This window comes from Oncorhynchus tshawytscha, linkage group LG06 (genome assembly GCF_018296145.1).
Source record: "Oncorhynchus tshawytscha isolate Ot180627B linkage group LG06, Otsh_v2.0, whole genome shotgun sequence".
Lineage (NCBI taxonomy): Eukaryota > Metazoa > Chordata > Actinopteri > Salmoniformes > Salmonidae > Oncorhynchus > Oncorhynchus tshawytscha.
This window is the reverse complement of record NC_056434.1, coordinates 73,863,338-73,884,296: the sequence shown is the minus strand read 5'-3', so window position 1 is coordinate 73,884,296 and position 20,959 is coordinate 73,863,338. Positions and strand designations below refer to the sequence as shown.

General features: G+C 43.6%; 1 protein-coding gene across 1 annotated transcript in view; it reads right to left on the bottom strand.

The window, feature by feature from the left end:
- Nucleotides 1-1,466: 1,466 nt before the first annotated feature.
- The window catches only part of LOC112253540 (NK1 transcription factor-related protein 2-like), a 34,178-nt gene continuing 14,685 nt past the window's right edge, over nt 1,467-20,959 (bottom strand). Inside the window, exon 3 of the mRNA XM_024425486.2 lies at nt 1,467-2,850. Coding sequence (XP_024281254.1) covers nt 2,231-2,850 — 620 coding nt within the window. The 3' untranslated portion in view covers nt 1,467-2,230. The remainder of the gene's footprint in view (nt 2,851-20,959) is intronic.

Genomic DNA, 20,959 nt, shown 5'->3' with positions numbered 1-20,959 from the left:
AGATATGGAGAGCTATGGAGAGATATGGAGAGCTATGGAGAGATATGGAGAGCTATGGAGAGATATGGAGAGATATGGAGAGATATGGAGAGATATGGAGAGCTATGGAGAGCTATGGAAGGTATGAAGTAAGTAAAAAAAGGGTGGCAAAAGAGGGAAGGCCTTTGTATTCTTCTTCTCCTGAAGATCATGATGGATGATCAGCGACAGTTTGCAATAGCAAGTTGAGTTGAGGCCAGGGTGAGCATTCCTTGGCACTGTTAAACATGTCTCTATAAACACACACACACACACAGGCCTTACAAGCTTTGCTGACCTCTCATAGTTGTGGACAGTAATGACATTCCAGCTTCTCCGTGTTTGTGTTATATTTCCATTTTGACTCAGAGGAACACCATGCTGAGGTCAGTGACCAACCATGTAGTCCATACTGACTACTTATATTGCTATGTACACCGTATTAGCTGAAGTACTTTGGTTGAGGTTACAGTAATATTGTGTCAGGATTATAAATTCATGTGAATGGATGTTGACTCTCGATCTACTAAAAACAAAGGAGCCTACAAGTTTACTTTAAAATACATTTGAGTTGTGTACTGTGTACTTAAAGTCAACAAACCATTATTAGATAAGCAATATTACTAGCATACAAACTAGGTAAACAGTACCAGTGTTGTAAATCTGTGTTGACTCTGTTTTGTCCTCATGCACTCATTGCTTATTGGGTATATTTAACAACGTGAGAAGATGGCGACCCTCTGTGGTTATGGTGTGTAGTTGAAGCATGTAAAACATGATTTTAGTGTGAGTGCTTATGCATGAAGTAGGCCCCCTGAAGTCTTACCTTTTTTTGTCCAGACGATGGCAGTATATACAGATTTTTCAGAAAGGCATCGTTGATTTAAAAAAAAAAACATAACTACAATTATCTGCACTAAACAGAGATGACCTTTCTAAAACAACATAATCAACCTGTTGTGACCCAAAAAGCATTTCACCAACACTCATCTCAAATGCATTATCACCAGAAACATGGACCCTAGTCAATGTTAATGATTTATCCGAATTCAGCAATTGAGTCAGTCATTGTAAACGAAATATTATTTGTAGTGGAGTAAAAAGTGAATGTGTGACGTCAATAACATGGAGCTATACTGGACTGAAGGGGTATTGAGACAAATTAATCTGATCTACATTGAACCTACTTCACCAGCATTCCCTCTATGGTCGTTGTTCATTCTTGGACATTCTAAATTCTCTGTTTTTTAACAATTAATTAACAATTAACATCTTGCTTCACACTAGCAACAACAAAAAAACATAATTCATCAAATATTAGGACTCTATATGTGTTTTACATATATGTTTTAATTTACATGTGTTCATTTTAAAATGGACAGATATGAACAGTGAAATCCTCCTGTGAGTGACACACCCAAACATACAGTAAGAAGAGATGGTTTGTATCATGCCACATTTTGCTCTAGATAGAGTCAAATACCGGGTTAGAGAAAACGGGATATTGATTAAGTTCATTATGGCAGGCCAACAATCTCTACAGTTCCTACATACACTGAAGGATCTTAATTATGTAGATATCTGCATGCAGCGGGTTTGCATATTTATTTGGCCCTCCATGATAAGCAGCTGTACAGCAAGATCTCCACATGGACTGTTGGTATACATCATCAGATACAGTAAAGACAAATTGTCTTGTTCACCACCCATGTGCCAGAAAAGGCTCTGTCCCGACATTTCTCTCCACCATCGAACAACCCACTGGGCACAGAGGTCAGTTCAACGTCTAGTTTTGATTTACAATTTGTTGAGTTGCCAACTAATGTGAATTCAACTTGAAATCAACCAAAAATGTGACCTGGTCATTCGATTTAGGTTAAAAGGTTGAGTGAAAAAAGGACAAAATGCCCTTATGTTGATGACTTTTTGCAAATCCAATCAGTTTTCTGTGTTAATTCAATGTCATCGCATTGATTTTGGGGGGGTTGAAATGACATGGAAACAACATTGATTCAACCAGTTTTTGCCCAGTGGGAAGAGTCTGAAGTTATTCTTCTGGTTATCATTTGAGGGTGCAGACTAATGTCTGTCATGACATCTTCAACAGACAGTGTTAAAAATTACACTTTTGTGAGAGAGAGTCCAATGCCTAGTTATAATCCTATCTCGGTGTGTCCATCCTCAAATCACCATAGACGAAGTAGGTCAGGTCTCATAAATGTGGGGTAAAGTAGGACGGCTGGAAATGATAACCATTGGGCAAGAAGTGATGTAACAGCCCTCCTGTGGACGACAACGGAACAGCGGCAGTATGGAAGATCATATTCCCAGAGCTGAAGGACGGGAAAGTTTGGTAACTGGCTGAACTCGAGACACAAGTCACAGGACATGGGTTGACGCTGACCAAAGAATTCGCCCCAGGCGACATCGTGTTGTCCGCGCCCGGGTTTTGTTTCTTCCACTTGGTTCTTCTGTTCTGGAACCAGATCTTGACCTGCGTCTCGGTGAGGCTAAGGGACAGAGCCAGGTTGAGTCTGTCACACACTGACAGGTATTTCGTAGAGCGGAATTTGTTCTCCAGGGCCACCAGTTGTTCGTATGTGAAGGCAGTCCTGGCGCGTCGCGGCTTGGCGCAACCGTGATCCGAGCGCCGCCGTTTGTGAGGCGAGGGGTCATGTGTGGCTGAAGTTCCGGCGCTGATGCTGATGCTGTCCCCGGCCCCCTCTTCTTGCTCCTCTGGCTCAGTCGTTGAGTGTACTGAAAGTGGGTTGTTTACGGCTGCCTGGTGCTTAAGATCTGCGCTACTTGAGTGGTCAGTCCCTGTGTCTTCACCTGTGAACACAAACATGAACATTAGCACTGTAAATGGGCTTTCCAAAAGCTAAACAAATTCTCTTCAAATTCGATAATATTTTTGACCTCATACATAGGGAAATAAGATCTCAAAAGCCGGCGGCATGTTGTTGAGGAAGCGCATACATGCGCAAAACTGTAGGCCCTAAATGGTGCTGAATGGACAGCGCCACCCGACCGCCCCTCTTCTCTAGATCCATAACTTCCACCTAAACGTTTACAGTAGCCTATTTGAGATTAGTCTCCCTTGGCAGACGCGTTGCCTTCTACAACAATGTTCTAGGTCTGGGACTACCGAGACTAATTTGAGATCCTCGCGTAAAGTAAGATTTAGAAAAATAAAAGATTATCCTTGAAATTGAAAATAAAAGTATATTTAAGACTCTGTCTGAAATCCCTACAACCAATACATAGTCTAAAATAGGCCTACCTAATAGAATAACTGTAAAATGTGTTTGATTAAAATCAGGACTTGTGCGAGTGGAACGAAGCGAGGGTTAAGAAGGGGACTATGGGTGGCTTAGCCTCTAATCCCTAAATAATGTATTTATCACAAATCGCCTCAAATGTCATGTTGCGGAAAGAAATCCAGGCCAAATCCAGCTCCACCATCTACCTATGACGTGCTAATGGAGTTTCATATTTGTTAGTGGATCGATAAATCTAATCTATTTAAAGGGAAGTTTTAATCGAACGATATTTAGGATCAGAAAGGGATGTGGTTTGAAGTTTGTACCTGCAAGGTGCTGGAGGGAGATATGCAGGATGCAGTAATGGGATATCGATCAAAGCGAGCGGAGGCATCCTCAATGGGACGATTTCAACAATTATCTGGCCAGCCTGTCCCAATGCCAATCACACACACGGGCAGCGGGAGCAACCCTTTGTGGGTTTCTTAAAAGGAAACGTAGCCTTGAAAATTAAGGGAAGGTCATATAGAGATGACAACATTTTATCTGATATAAAATAGCCACACTCTTAGTTGGTCAGTGAACCAAGAAGCTATAGATGTTTCTCATATTGGCTATTAGGCCTACGTCGTATTAACTATGGACATATTATACCATGTATTGTATCCCTATGTTGAAAATAAGTTATATGGACATTATTCGTGTAATAATGCTAAACAAATATTTTATGCTGAACTGAACGAATAGTTACGCGGGCTATATACGGGCTATATACGTCTGTTGATTCTCTATTTTCCCCTAAAACAAAAACAAAAAACAGCGAGTATACCTGTACCAAAAATAAATTGTTGTCTATAGTTTAGTAATATCTTTACCTGCTGCTTTCGTGCGCACAAGTGGCGGCTCTCCATCTGCGCCAGCATCCTCTTCAAAACGTGCCACTCGTAAGTTCTGCGAAGGAAACGTATCCTTTGTTGGGAAAAGTTCGAGTATCTTCTTGCTATTAAATTTATTTGGGTCCATTATATCAATTATAGAAAAAGGAATCCTATGACTAGATGTCATTTTCACATTAGACTCATTGGAATCCAACATCCTTTTAAATCCCTCCAAATTGATCAGTGATAAGAGGCGTGAACTCTCGCGCGCTATTACGCACCTGGGTAGTCACTTGGCATACTTTCTGCACTTCTTTAAACGTTGGTTAAACTAGTCAACTGTCTGTCCCATAAACTGCACCTGCCCTCAGATTTCTATGTCAGTCTGGCCAAATGAAGGTCGATGAGTGAGGGGAGTGAGATCTTTAAAGCGTCTCCTCTCCGCTCGATTCGAAGAGACGCGGTTTCTGGCTCCCACGTGACAGCCACATTAGCCTTTCACAAGACCTCCTGTAATTGACTTAAATCATTTCGTCGATAATCACCCATATCATTAAATCCAATTAAATTTGACCCTTTACCGAAAGTGAATAGGTGACAGGTTGCTAAATAAAAATGTTTGGCAAAAACCTCCTGCCATGAAAATAATTGGTGACACAATCCTCTATTTCCCCTCCATGATTCGTTTTTTAAAATATTATTATCATCTGTAAAAAGTGTGAATATTTCAAGGTTTGAAAATGTTGCTTTGTCATGTTTTACATGTAGGCAAATGTTACTGTTGCTGTCTTCAAAAGGACACCAAGAAAGCCAAGTTAGTGGTAGTATCTATTGTGTTTGTTTGGTATATATAGTATTTAGTTTGGTTTGTTTGGGATAGATTTCCAATACTAATACATGTGGATAACCCAACAGTCCTGTAGTCTAATTATATCTTAAAGTGGATAATTTATTATACAAGTTAAGTATGATCCACATGATTACAGGCAAGTCTGCCCCACAATGAGCAAACGCATATACAGTATGTTGTCTGATTATTTTCTCCCGTTTTGTGATATATTCATGTTCATAATAAATCGATTGGCACCTAAATATTTGGGATTAGAATTGAATGCACACTGGCATAGGATTGTTTTAAACATTGAAGCCTAGCGATGGCCGAAATGGTGAAACCAGCACTGGGTCAAAATTCACAGCGGATATCAGACACTGATTAAACTGACCATCATCACAGAGCGTCGTTTTTAGGTTAGAAGGCCAAGCCATAACTAAAATGTGTAAACTATTAGAATTATTATTGCTTGAATGACCCTTTTAGATAATTTTATTTAATGATATTGAAATGCATTTTTAGTAAACAATGGTAAAATACTGTGTATGTGTGTGTGGGTGTGTGTGCTCGCGCCTTGCATGCGTTTTAGTCTATGTGCACCATGCAAGTGTACGTATGTTATGTAAAGTAGGAACAATTGTCAATATCCTGTAAAACTACAGCACTACTCTGGGCAGATGGAAGCTAAAGTTACCTATTGACCCAGAGAATGAGAGGAGAATGGAGATAAAGCAGACTGGAAGATGTGTGGAGAAGCAATATGTGGAGGCCTGACTGCTGGTGAAAGTGATCCCCTAACCATGTTGGTGCAACAGTTGAAGATGGACAGAAGATGGGCAGAGGAAGAGAGAAGCTGTTCTGGTGCCATCTTCATCTTCTGCTAAAGCATCTTTGTAAGACTGCTGAGGCTGAAGAAGAGGACAAGAGCGTGGAGGCGAGCTGAGTCTTTGTAAGACTGCTGAGGCTGAAGAAGAGGACAAGAGCGTGGAGGCAGCTGAGTCTTTGTAAGACTGCTGAGGCTGAAGAAGAGGACTTTGTAAGACTGCGCTGAAGAAGAGGACAAGAGCTGAGAGCTGAGTCTTTGTAAGACTGCTGAGGCTGAAGAAGCTGAGTCTTTGTAAGACTGCTGAGGGACAAGACAAGACTGCTGAGGCTGACAAGAGCGTGGAGGCAAGCTGAGTCTTTGTAAGACTGCTGAGGCTGAAGAAGAGGACAATAGCGTGGAGGCGAGCTGAGTCTTTGTGCATAGCTTCCTGTTCAAGCAAGCTGCTGCCTGACTTCGACTTTGTTGATGCTGAACGTTGCTAAGAGACTGAACTGAAAGTGAAAAAGGTGTCTCTAACCTTTGTTTAAGCCTAATCAGTTTATCGTTGTTGTTTCTTGGCATGTTCTAACTACACTGTAAAAAGGACTCTTCCCGATCAACCTAAGAAAATTACTTCAACTGGTTACAAGTAAATACGTTTTTTTTCTCAATTGAAAAAAATGACATTTGTTGAAAGCAAATATATGATTCAATGCCAACGTCTTTATTTGATCATTAACAAAACTAAATTTCAAGTTGCAAACTATTTCTTTCAACATGCCACTTACATTTCCCCTTTGGTTAAACTTAATAAATAACATAAATACAAACTAAGATCTGATATTTTTCCAATTAGATATTTTACTTAGGAGGTACCTACAGTATCGAGATATCTTTAACTGGGTAACAAGTAAGTAGATCAAATTCCTGTAAATGAAGATATTAAGTTTGTTCCATAAGATTAAATAATGACTCCATACACTTCCTTTAAATAGGATTTACACATTTACTGGCTACAATATTGTAACCAACTGACTATCTCAACATTGAACTAGGCTCTTTAGTATCACATGCACTTACACAACTGTCGTTTAGTATTCAGTGCTGGCAGTCAGCAACTATAATACAAATTAACTGGAATGACATTCATTCTCAAGGGTGGCCAAAAATGACAAACTTAAAGCCACGCCCCCAATAAGCCACGCCCCAACTCTTCTGATAGGCTGCAGTCGCTACATTTCCCCCACCACGATGTTATGCGCATGTGCATGAGTAGAATGATTAAACATTATTATTCTTTTGGATGCTGAATATCTAATAGACTTGAGTTTTCTGAGGTAGTTTTACTTATGCCAGTCTTTACTATAACTTACTAGAAGTGAACATTGTATCTTGTGTCATAGTATTGATTGACAATTGATTGGACTGCTGTATTTGTTTTACTCAGATTATTATTAGTTTAATATACTGTAAACTTGACATATTTTGTGAAGTATACATTTTGTGTAAGCTTTTCCTTTCTCAGCCCACAAAACAAACTACGATGAAGTTAACCCAAACTAGGAAGAAGTTATTGTTAACCCTGGCTCAAGGGGCAGTAATGTCTCTGTTAAAGAGTGAGTGCATGGGATAATTTTAAATAAGAATTCCAAAGCTCCTGGTTCCGGGTGGGAATAGCAAGTGACAGTCTCTACCACAGAAACTTTTGTGAGGTCCTACCTGTGCACTCTTATGGGTGAAGGAGGCAAACAGAAGCCCTATTTAGCTGTGGTTCCTGTCTATGTTAGTGAGGAAGTAGACCAAAAACAAATTTACACACTGTTAAATGGGCTCCCAAATTATTCCCCATCTACCATTTCCTCCCTGGTCCTGTGTTTTTTTTATGACTATGGGCGATTACTACTCTACATGGCTGCTTTGTTCCTGCCAGTCGTAGTCTGGTGGACTGGCATGATCCATAGTAGTTACATAGTAAAACATTTGTTAAAGCACTCCCCTCCTGAGGATCCTGTTTTACTACATTAGCATGTGTATGGCGATGGCACAGCTACAGTTACTGTGGGGGCTCCATATGAATAGAGCACTGCACGCTGGAGGTTTACAACTTCCTGTGGCCGGACATCTGTTTGCATGAGGCCAGTACACAAAGCATGGCCCCGGGGACAAAGAGGGACCAGGTAGACATCAGAGGACGGTGACAGCAGCTGGCCTTGTATGCGGCGACAGTGGGCAGAGCCAGAGATCAGAGGGGGACCGCAGACCCAGCCAGAGCTCCTGGGGTGCCAGGGGGCACACTTCTATCCAGGATCCCCCACCAGGGCCAATAAAGTCATTACCTCACCAGGGAGGCTGCCCCAGTCTGCTAAATGTCGGATAATTTGTCTAATGGCAGGAGTCACATTGTGAGGGTGGTTTCCATTGACAGGCTACTGTGTCTCTTTTGTCCTCCTGTCTCCCCTGTCCCACTGTAAAGTGCGGCACACAAAGAGGATCAGTGAGTGTTAGGTACCGTCAGAGCTACTTGTTACCTCCACTGTGCTTCCTCAACACTAAAATACTTAGGGTCTACTCCATGGCTTCACTTCCAGACTCTCGGGAATGTTTAGTCATGTTGCACAGTACAGCCAAGAAGACACATACACTAGAAGGGAATGATTATGTATGATTTAAATGGTTTTTAGGAAAGTTGAAATGATACAGATGCATACAATGACATAAACACTTGCTTTGTAAATTCAACCAAAGTTCAATGATCTCTTATTCCCCCAATACTGCAACCCAGCCAGTTTAACACTGGCACCTTTTCTGATGTGAGTTCAATGCAAAATCCCATCCCCAGCGAACCAAACGGAGCCAAGCCATGCGCCATACAGATATCACCTCCCCACACGCTGCGTCTGTGTTGGCTGCAGTGAAACCGTTGATGGATAGAATACAACCCTCTCCACTAACACAGGCTCAGTTATGCCTAGTAACCACACCACACCTATGGGCACCACCAGACCTGGAGTTGGAGACCTCTGCTTTAGTTTGACTGCGATTACAAGGTCAGTGGCATTGCCCAGTAATTGTCCTAACGGCCTCTGTACCTGTTGGGGGCCGTAATGAGAGTTTTTCATTATGGCCGGGACGGGTGAGTGCCTCTGGCAGATGCTGACAGGCAGCAGATGTGTAAAGTTGGGGGTGATTTGTAAAGGGGTTGACTCCATCGTCGTTGGGGACGGAGGGCGACGTGAGTGGGTGGAGGGGGGTGGGAGGGAGGGGTAAATTACCCTGAGGGACACTGTCGGTCATGGAGCGCCCCTGTCATGGCGAGGTAAAGGTCAGTTCAACACATCCTGTTCACCAATAACAACATACACTGGGTGTACAAAACATTAAGCACCAGTCTTTCTATGACACAGACTGACCAGGTGAATCCAGGTGAAAGCTATGATCCCTTATTGATGTCACTTGTTAAATCCACTTCAATCAGTGAAGATGAAGGGGAGACAGGTAAAAACATATGTTTAAGCCTTGAGACAATTGAGACATGGATTGTGTATGTGTGCCTTTCAGAGGGTGAATGGGTCAGAGTGCCTTTGAACGGGTTGTGGTAGTAGGTGCCAGGCGCACCGGATTGAGTCTGTCAAGAACTGCAACGGTGGTGGATTTTTCACGCTCGACAGTTTCCTGTGTGTATCAACAATGGTCCACCACCCAAAGGACATCCAGCCAACTTGACTCAACTGTGGGAAGCATTGGAGTCAACATGGCATCCCAGTGGAACGCTTTCGACACCTTGTAGAGTCCATGCCCCAAAGAATTGAGCCTGCTCTGAAGGGAAAAGGGGATGCAACTAAATTTTAGGACGGTGTTCCTAATTTTTTGTACACTCGGTGTATATGCCATAAGGGGACAAAAATTGTAATAAATACTCATAGAACAATCTTCAGTAGATAGGCAAACCTCCTAGCCTACAGTGCAATGGACCAGAGACCCCCACAGACTTGACAAGCGAATCATCCAGCGATCATACACTGTTTACCCGGGGGCAGGGCTACCGACGTTAAGGCTAATCTGAAGATGGTGCTGGCTAAAGCTAAAACTGGCGAGTGTAGAGAGTATAGAGATATTGTTATCCACGTCGGCACCAACGATGTTAGGATGAAACAGTCAGAGATCACCAAGCGCAACATAGCTTCTGCGTGCATATCAGCTAGAAAGATGTGTCGGCATCGAGTAATTGTCTCTGGCCCCCTCCCAGTTAGGGGGAGTGATGAGCTCTACAGCAGTCTCACAACTCAATCGCTGGTTGAAAACTGTTTTCTGCCCCTCCCAAAAGATAGAATTTGTAGATAATTGGCCCTCTTTCTGGGACTCACCCACAAACAGGACCAAGCCTGACCTGCTGAGGAGTGACGGACTCCATCCTAGCTGGAGGGGTGCTCTCATCTTATCTGCCAACATAGACAGGGCTCTAACTCCTCTAGCTCCACAATGAAATAGGGTGCAGGCCAGGCAGCAGGCTGTTAGCCAGCCTGCCAGCATAGTGGAGTCTGCCACTAGCACAGTCAGTGTAGTCAGCTCAGCTATCACCATTGAGATCGTGTCTGTGCCTCGACCTAGGTTGGGCAAAACTAAACATGGCGGTGTTCGCCTTAGCAATCTCACTAGGATAAAGACCACCTCCATTCCTGTCATTACTGAAAGAGATCATGAAACCTCACATCTCAAAATAGGGCTACTTAATGTTAGATCCCTTACTTCAAAGGCAATTATAGTCAATGAACTAATCACTGATCATAATCTTGATGTGATTGGCCTGACTGAAACATGGCTTAAGCCTGATGAATTTACTGTTTTAAATGAGGCCTCACCTCCTGGCTACACTAGTGACCATATCCCCGTGCATCCCGCAAAGGCGGAGGGGTTGCTAACATTTACGATAGCAAATTTCAATTTACAAAAAACAAAATGCCGTTTTCGTCTTTTGAGCTTCTAGTCATGAAATCTATGCAGCCTACTCAATCACTTTTTATAGCTACTGTTTACAGGCCTCCTGGGCCATATACAGCGTTTCTCACTGAGTTCCCTGAATTCCTATCGGACCTTGTAGTCATAGCAGATAATATTCTAATCTTTGGTGACTTTAATATTCACATGGAAAAGTCCACAGACCCACTCCAAAAGGCTTTCGGAGCCATCATCGACTCAGTGGGTTTTGTCCAACATGTCTCTGGACCCACTCACTGTCACAGTCATACGCTGGACCTAGTTTTATCCCATGGAATAAATGTGGTGGATCTTAATGTTTTTCCTCATAATCCTGGACTATCGGACCACCATTTTATTACGTTTGCAATTGCAACAAATAATCTGCTCAGACCCCAACCAAGGAACATCAAAAGTCGTGCTATAAATTCACAGACAACACAAAGATTCCTTGATGCCCTTCCAGACTCCCTCTGCCTACCCAAGGACGCCAGAGGACAAAAATCAGTTAACCACCTAACTGAGGATCTCAATTTAACCTTGCGCAATACCCTAGATGCAGTTGCACCCCTAAAAAAAAAAAATTCTCATAAGAAACTAGCTCCCTGGTACACAGAAAATACCCGAGCTCTGAAGCAAGCTTCCAGAAAATTGGAACGGAAATGGCGCCACACCAAACTGGAAGTCTTCCGACTAGCTTGGAAAGACAGTACCGTGCAGTACCGAAGAGCCCTTACTGCTGCTCGATCATCCTATTTTTCTAACTTAATTGAGGAAAATAAGAACAATCCGAAATTCCTTTTTGATACTGTCGCAAAGCTAACTAAAAAGCAGCATTCCCCAAGAGAGGATGACTTTCACTTTAGCAGTGATAAATTCATGAACTTCTTTGAGGAAAAGATTATGATTATTAGAAAGCAAATTACGGACTCCTCTTTAAACCTGCGTATTCCTCCAAACCTCAGTTGTCCTGAGTCTGCACAACTCTGCCAGGACCTAGGATCAAGAGAGACGCTCAAGTGTTTTAGTACTATATCTCTTGACACAATGATGAAAATAATCATGGCCTCTAAACCTTCAAGCTGCATACTGGACCCTATTCCAACTAAACTACTGAAAGAGCTGCTTCCTGTGCTTGGCCCTCCTATGTTGAACATAATAAACGGCTCTCTATCCACTGGATGTGTACCAAACTCACTAAAAGTGGCAGTAATAAAGCCTCTCTTGAAAAAGCCAAACCTTGACCCAGAAAATATAAAAAACTATCGGCCTATATCGAATCTTCCATTCCTCTCAAAAATTTTAGAGAAGGCTGTTGCTCAGAAACTCACTGCCTTCCTGAAGACAAACAATGTATACGAAATGCTTCAGTCTGGTTTTAGACCCCATCATAGCACTGAGACGGCACTTGTGAAGGTGGTAAATGACATTTTAATGGCATCGGACCGAGGCTCTGCATCTGTCCTCGTGCTCCTAGACCTTAGTGCCGCTTTTGATACCATCGATCACCACATTTTTTTGGAGAGATTGGAAACCCAAATTGGTCTACACGGACATGTTCTGGCCTGGTTTAGATCTTATCTGTCGGAAAGATATCAGTTTGTCTCTGTGAATGGTTTGTCCTCTGACAAATCAACTGTAAATTTCGGTGTTCCTCAAGGTTCCGTTTTAGGACCACTATTGTTCTCACTATATATTTTACCTCTTGGGGATGTTATTCGAAAACATAATGTAAACTTTCACTGCTATGCGGATGACACACAGCTGTACATTTCAATGAAACATGGTGAAGCCCCAAAATTGCCCTCGCTAGAAGCATGTGTTTCAGACATAAGGAAGTGGATGGCTGCAAACTTTCTACTATTAAACTCGGACAAAACAGAGATGCTTGTTCTAGGTCCCAAGAAACAAAGAGATCTTCTGTTGAATCTGACAATTAATCTTAATGGTTGTACAGTCGTCTCAAATAAAACTGTGAAGGACCTCGGCGTTACTCTGGACCCTGATCTCTCTTTTGAAGAACATATCAAGACCATTTCAAGGACATCTTTTTCCATCTACGTAACATTGCAAAAATCAGAAACTTTCTGTCCAAAAATGATGCAGAAAAATTAATCCATGCTTTTGTCACTTCTAGGTTAGACTACTGCAATGCTCTATTTTCCGGCTACCCGGATAAAGCACTAAATGAACTTCAGTTAGTGCTAAATACGGCTGCTAGAATCCTGACTAGAACCAAAAAATTTGATCATATTACTCCAGTGCTAGCCTCTCTACACTGGCTTCCTGTCAAAGCAAGGGCTGATTTCAAGGTTTTACTGCTAACCTACAAAGCATTACATGGGCTTGCTCCTACCTATCTCTCTGATTTGGTCCTGCCGTACATACCTACACGTACGCTACGGTCACAAGACGCAGGCCTCCTAATTGTCCCTAGAATTTCTAAGCAAACAGCTGGAGGCAGGGCTTTCTCCTATAGAGCTCCATTTTTATGGAACGGTCTGCCTACCCATGTCAGAGACGCAAACTCGGTCTCAACCTTTAAGTCTCTACTGAAGACTCAGCTCTTCAGTGGGTCATATGATTGAGTGTAGTCTGGCCCAGGAGTGGGAAGGTGAACGGAAAGGCTCTGGAGCAACGAACCGCCCTTGCTGTCTCTGCCTGGCCGGTTCCCCTCTTTCCACTGGGATTCTCTGCCTCTAACCCTATTACAGGGGCTGGGTCACTGGCTTACTGGGGCTCTCTCATGCCGTCCCTGGAGGGGGTGCGTCACCTGAGTGGGTTGATTCACTGTTGTGGTCATCCTGTCTGGGTTGGCGCCCCCCTTGGGTTGTGCCGTGGCGGAGATCTTTGTGGGCTATACTCAGCCTTGTCTCAGGATGGTAAGTTGGTGGTTGAAGATATCCCTCTAGTGGTGTGGGGGCTGTGCTTTGGCAAAGTGGGTGGGGTTATATCCTTCCTGTTTGGCCCTGTCCGGGGTGACCTCGGATGGGGCCACAGTGTCTCCTGACCCCTCCTGTCTCAGCCTCCAGTATTTATGCTGCAGTAGTTTATGTGTCGGGGGCTGGGGTCAGTTTGTTATATCTGGAGTACTTCTCCTGTCCTATTCGGTGTCCTGTGTGAATCTAAGTGTGCGTTCTCTAATTCTCTCCTTCTCTCTTTCTTTCTCTCTCTCGGAGGACCTGAGCCCCAGGACCTGAGCTCCAGGACTACCTGACATGATGACTCCTTGCTGTCCCCAGTCCACCTGGCCATGCTGCTGTTCCAGTTTCAACTGACCTGAGCCCTAGGACCATGCCCCAGGACTACCTGACATGATGACTCCTTGCTGTCCCCAGTCCACCTGGCCATGCTGCTGCTCCAGTTTCAACTTCCACCTGACTGTGCTGCTGCTCCAGTTTCAACTGTTCTGCCTTATTATTATTCGACCATGCTGGTCATTTATGAACATTTGAACATCTTGGCCATGTTCTGTTATAATCTCCACCCGGCACAGCCAGAAGAGGACTGGCCACCCCACATAGCCTGGTTCCTCTCTAGGTTTCTTCCTAGGTTTTGGCCTTTCTAGGGAGTTTTTCCTAGCCACCGTGCTTCTACACCTGCATTGCTTGCTGTTTGGGGTTTTAGGCTGGGTTTCTGTACAGCACTTTGAGATATCAGCCGATGTACGAAGGGCTATATAAATAAATTTGATTTGATTTGATTTGATTTGACTAGACTAGATAAAGTACACTCATGGGAAAAAAGGTGCTATCTAGAACCTGAAAGGATTCTTCAGCTGTCTCCATAGGATAAGTATTTGAAGAACCCTTTTTGGTTCCATGTAGAACCCTTTTCTGTGGAAAGGGTTCTACATGGAACTCAAAAGGGTTCTACCTGGATCCAAAAAGGGTTCTGCTATGGGGACCGTCAAAGAACCCTTTTGGAACACTTTTTTTCTAAGAGTGTAGGGGTCAGAAACACTAATTGTGGGCCAGGCCCCATATGCTAGTGCGTACAGATGGGAAGCAAAGCTACCTCAATTTTCTGTCAATGTACTGTAATTTACCCCTGAGCAGCAGTGACAATGTGAGAGGAAGGCCCTGATTTGAACTGGCTTCTCTCCCACTGAAAACACACACATATTAAATGCTTTTCCTCAGGCATTTACAGCCTCAAACCACTGCAGGTATGCAATGTGCATCACCCAGAAATCAATTGCAAGGCACTGCTCCAATACATCCATGTGGATAGCCATAGGCTTTTTAATTTTCATTGTACATCACATGCCATTTCTCTCTTCCATAATCTTTTAATTAAGATCACAGCACATTGACCTGTGAAGGCTCTAGTCTACATTGTACACTTTACCTCTGGAAGTAACATGCCCTCTGAACTCAAATGAAGCAGTATTTCAAGTCAACGCTTGGCTAGAAGATCGCACAGATTGGGTCTTCTCTGGCTTGGGAGGTTAAACACTGACAACAGTTCAGTAGCCAAGGTGGCCCTGTAAACACACACACACACACACACACACAGTTCCAAGCTAGAGAACTTGCTGCCATCCTTCCAGAGGGGGAGGTCTGTGTGTAATAGCTGTCAGCTGTGGTGGCTCTACTGTCAGTCAATGCTAGCATTGATCAGCCATTGTTCTGAGAAGGTCACATCATAATTCATTAACAATAATGACTCCCCCGACGCCACCTGCACTCCTTCACTTGATTTCCCTGTTTAAATTACGAGCGACTATCAGGCTGCAGCGCACCAAACAATGAAGATGTATCCGCCACGTAAAGGCAAGAGCTATTAGTTACATTATTTAAATGGACCAGTTTAAACCTGGGGAACTGTCTTTATGAAGGGCAATTAGGCACTAACCATAATTGATAATTCTTACTAATTACAATTAGGATATATAAATTGTAGGGACGGGATTTGTCATCATTGAGCTGTGGAAGGGGAGCGGCGGTGGATGAGGCAGAACAGGCGTGATGTGAAGTAGGGGGGTGCGGTTTCATTTATATCTATCCAGTGTAGAAACAGATTGTGTTTGTCCCTTCATATTTCTCCATTGACTGTTGTCCCTTCTTTGTTTCTATGTCCTTGCCAAGTACTACGTCGTTAGCTCACCATGGTGGGCCTAAACTGCATCTGGAATTCAATAATGACACAGAATGTTTGTATGTTATCATTGGAAATTATTCAATGTGTGTGGATGACAATCAAAGTCTATTTTCTGTCGGTTCTTCTCATTGTGACATCTGTCCAGTCAGTCTCTCAGTTCGGTCGATCATTTCGCATGAAGGATACAATTCTGACGTTCCCTCCTTGTGCCTTTATCATGGACTATCCAGACCCTTGTATTCCCAACCTTGAATCAGAGATTTGATCAGAATTCAGGCATGAGGAGTTACCTGATTGATTGTTTGGTCATATTGTTGAGTCCATTGAGCAGCCTACAGAAAACTAATCAGAGATGTTCTCATACATGTGTCATCTGTCATTTGAGTCAGGTCAAAGTGCTAATGAAATCTGTGGCCCTGACTTCTGTGTTTTCTCAAGATCAACGCTCATGACCTTTGAACTCAGTGTCTGCACAAGTGAGGTAGTCCAAACCAAACTCAGTAACTGCCAATTGTGTAATCCATTTGGGTGCATAATGGTGATTAGGAGAGACAGTGATACAATTCAATTCCTCATCCATTGGTCTGACGTCTTGTTGGATGTGAAAGTATACACTCAGCGTACAAAACATTAAGAACACCTTCCTAAGGGGGCATGGACTCTACAAGGTGGCCTATGTTGACTCCAATGCTTCCCACAGTTGTGTCAAGTTGGCTGGATGTCCTTTGGGTGGTGGGCCATTCTTGATACACACAGGAAACTATTGAGCTTGAAAAACCCAGCAGCGTTGCAGTTCTTGACACACTCAAACCGGTGCACCTGGCACCTACTACCATACCCCGTTCAAAAGCACTTAAATCTTTTGTCTTGCCCACCCTCTGAATGGCACACATACACAATCCATATCTCAATTGTCTCAAGGCTTAAAAATCCTTCTTTAACCTGTCTCCTCCCCTTCATCTACACTGATTGAAGTGGATTTAACAAGTAACATCAATAAGGGACCATAATTTTCACCTGGACTCACCTGGTCAGTCTATGTCATGGAAAGAGCAGGTGTTCTTAATGTTTAGTACACTCAGTGCATTATTCAGCCAATAGTCAGAGCTATACCGTCCTTCGTAGCCTAGCCTAACTAACAACAATTCACCCCATACCACTGTTCTAATTGGTGACGTCATCCTAAATCAGCTACATAAACTCAGAAAAAAAAGAAACATCCCTTTTTCAGGACCTTGTCTTTCAAAGATAATACCTAAAAATCCAAATAACTTCACAGATATTCATTGTAAAGGGTTTAAACACTGTTTCTCATGCTTGTTCAATGAACCATAAACAATTAATGAACATGCACCTGTGGGACGGTCGTTAAGACACTAACAGCTTACAGACGGTAGGAAATTAAGGTCACAGTTATGAAAACTTAGGCCACTAAAGAGGCCTTTCTACTTACTCTGAAAAACACCAAAAGAAAGATGCCCAGGGTCCTTTCTCATCTGCGTGAACGTGCCTTAGGCATGCTGCAAGGAAGCATGAGGACTGCAGATGTGGCCAGGGCAATAAATTGCAATGTTCATACTGTGAGACGCCTAAGACAGTGCTACAGGGAGACAGGACGGACAGCTGATCGTCCTCACAGTGGTAGACCAAGTGTAACAACACCTGCACCGGATCGGTACATCTGAACATCACACCTGCGGGACAGGTACAGGATGTCAACAACAACTGCCCGAGTTACACCAGGAAAACACAATCCCTCCATCAGTGCTCAGATTGTCCGCAATAGGCCGAGAGAGGCTGGACTGAGGACTTGTATGCCTGTTGTAAGGCAGGTCTCACCAGACATCACCTGCAACAACGTCGCCTATGGGCACAAACCCACCATTGCTGTACCAGACAGGACTGGAAAAAAGTGCTCTTCACTGACGAGTCACGGTTTTGTCTCACCGGGGGTGATGGTCGGATTCGTGTTTATTGTTGAAGAAATGAGCGTTACACTGAGGCCTGTACTCTGGAGCGGGATCGATTTGGAGGTGGAGGGTCCGTCATGGTCTGGGGCGGTGTGTCACAGCATCATTGGACTGAGCCTGTTGTCATTGCAGGCAATCTCAACGCTGTGCGTTACAGGGAAGACATCCTCGTCCCTCGTGTGATACCCTTCCTGCAGGCTCATCCTGACATGACCCTCCAGCATGACAATGCCACCAGCCATACTGCTCGTTCTGTGCGTGATTTCCTGCAAGACAGGAATGTCAGTGTTCTGCCATAGCCAGCGAAGAGTCCGGATCTCAATCCCATTGGGCACGTCTGGGACCTGTTGGATCGGAGGGTGTGGGCTAGGGCCATTCCCCCCAGATGCCTTGGTGGGAGAATGGGGTAACATCTCACAGCCAGAACTGGCAAATCTGGTGCAGTCCATGAGGAGGAGATGCACTGCAGTACTTAATGCAGCTGGTGGCCACACCAGATACTGGCTGTTACTTTTGACTTTGACCACCCTTTGTTCAGGGACACATTATTCCATTTATGTTAGTCACATGTCTGTGGAACTTGTTCAGTTTATGTCTCAGTTGTTGAATCTTGTTATGTTCATACAAATATTTACACATGTTAAGTTTGCTGAAAATAAACCCAATTGAGAGGAGAACTTGCACATTTGGTGGCTGACTAAATACTTTTTTGCCCCACTGTACATGAATGGCCTAGTCTTTCCTTTATTGTAAACTAAGACAGCGATCTGATTTGAATACAAACACACTGTCATGGTGGCATCGGAAATAGAGTGATTGAAAAGATCAGCCATGTACCACTGGAAGGTAGGTGTGTCGACTCAGATGGCAGAGTCCTGGAGCTTTATTGCTTTATTCACTGGGGATTTGATTTAATAATGGGCTTGTATTGTGTGTGTGTGTGTGTGTGTGTGTGTGTGTGTGTGTGTGTGTGTGTGTGTGTGTGTGTGTGTAGCGATAAGACATCTGACTACTGTGTTCCTGTGTTGGCGCTAGCCCCTTTCTCTAAGTGTGTGTGCTGAACGTCCAGAGGTCAAAGGTTGCTGACTGAGTTAAGAGAGAGCGAAGGGTAAAGATAAACTATTCAAAGACTCACACACACAGGATGCTCACCCCCATCTCCCCTTCCCCCTCTTTCATTCCACACCCTAAACAGACAGACTCAGCCCAGTCCCATTGAGACTGGTCTAATGTATTGGTAAATATCAAGGATTAAACTGAGGTGCGTGGACTTTGACTATCCCATGATGTATGAATGTTTCAAAATATTATGAACTACAATATTCATCAAATATAATTTTAAATATATCTCCACCTAGTTATGATGCATGACGAAGTTGTTCCAAGTAATTCAGGAAAACATAGATTAATGTCAAACTTGTGCAACCATATTAAATGTGAGTGAGAAATGTTGAATGATGCGACCATGATCCTGACTGTATTTTCCTGTCTGGTCTAGTGAGGGATGTGCCGTGCCACGAACCTCCCATTGAGGGCAGTTTAATTGCTACACTGAGCTCTGGATAAGTGAAGCTGCTCTAATCAAGAACGTCTTCATCAGCCATTTCCCTCGATGATTCTCCCTCATTTCTCCCCTGATCGTTATTTTTCATCAAACAAGGTCTGTGCCGTGTGTGTGAGTGTGTGTGTGTGTGTGTGTGTGTGTGTGTATGAGCATGCAAGCATGTGTGTGTGTGTTTTTGTGTGTTTGTTCATTGTAGCCTGTCTTCCATTTCAACCCCATCCTTCTCAATGAACTGAGGATAACAGATTGCCAATGGAACTTTGGCAACACATGGCTGAGGGAACCTTTCCCTACAGAGTTGACAGTAACCTTTGACAGTGCACTGGATTACTGTTGATCCATTCACACTGTAGCTTCCCCAAGACACACCCACCTCTGAATGTGTCACACTGCTGTTTGAATTCAAACGAAACGTGGACAGAAAACTCTGTTCAAAATAATAGGCAAGCAGGCTTCAATTGAATGGAACTGACCCAAGCCCAGGGCAACAGTAAAGCGTATAACATGGTGAGCTTTTAACCCATTGTATATTTAGGCAATAAGGCTCGAGGAGGTACAGTATGTGGCCAATATACCATGGCTAAGGGCTGTTATTATGCACGATGCAACACAGAGTACCCGGAAACAGCCCTTAGCCGTGGTATATTGGCCATATATCACAAACCCCCAAGGAGACTTATTGCTATCATAAACTGGTAACCAACGTAATTAGAGTAGTAAAACTAAGTGTTTTGTCATACCCGTGGTATACGTTCTGATATACCATGGCTTTCAGCCAATCAGAATTCAGGGCTCAAACTACCCAGTTTATAACAGGCAGTGTGTACAGGTTCACTCCTCCACAGCAACTTACAGTACAATGACTACCACAGCCAAATAATAACACAAGAATAAGTATCAGAAACAGATTGATTTAAAACATTCACAATCCTATAAAAACAAACTGTATCAGCTCTACATCATTCAGTCAGGGTAAAGTCTTTTACCAGGGTAAGGGTGACCGTTCCACCCCCTAACCTTCACCCTTTGGCTCCCCAGTCCTTTGGCTCATGACTCTGTCAAATACCAGGAAATGATTGGGGAGGAATTGTTTTCCTTAAGCCACTGATAGTAAATCAGCGTGGTCCCTCTCCTTTCCTCTCCCCTCCCCTGCTTTCCTCTCTCCAGGGAGACCAGGGGAGCCGAGCGGCTGCCTCCAGATGCCTCTCCTTAGTCCCCTGCCACAGCATGCCTGGCCTCTGCAGGCATCACTGCCCCTCTCCTCTCGCCTCTCTCAACCCTCTTCTCTCATTCCCCCTCCTCTCCTCTCGCCCCTCTCTCTGCTCACTCGCAAATGATGTGTGGCACAAAATGGCTGCCGTGCACCACCCAGGTGGGTACCATTAAACACTGGTGGTGGACTAGGTCCTTTGCTACATAATGTAGTGTTTTGAGATTTGCTAAGAAGAGTGTTACCCGTAAAAGTAATCAATTCACATGTTAATTAATTCATACCATCCATGACTCCTTCTTCTTCTGCTCCTCTGTCTGGGAAGAACATCTGGTTCTGGCT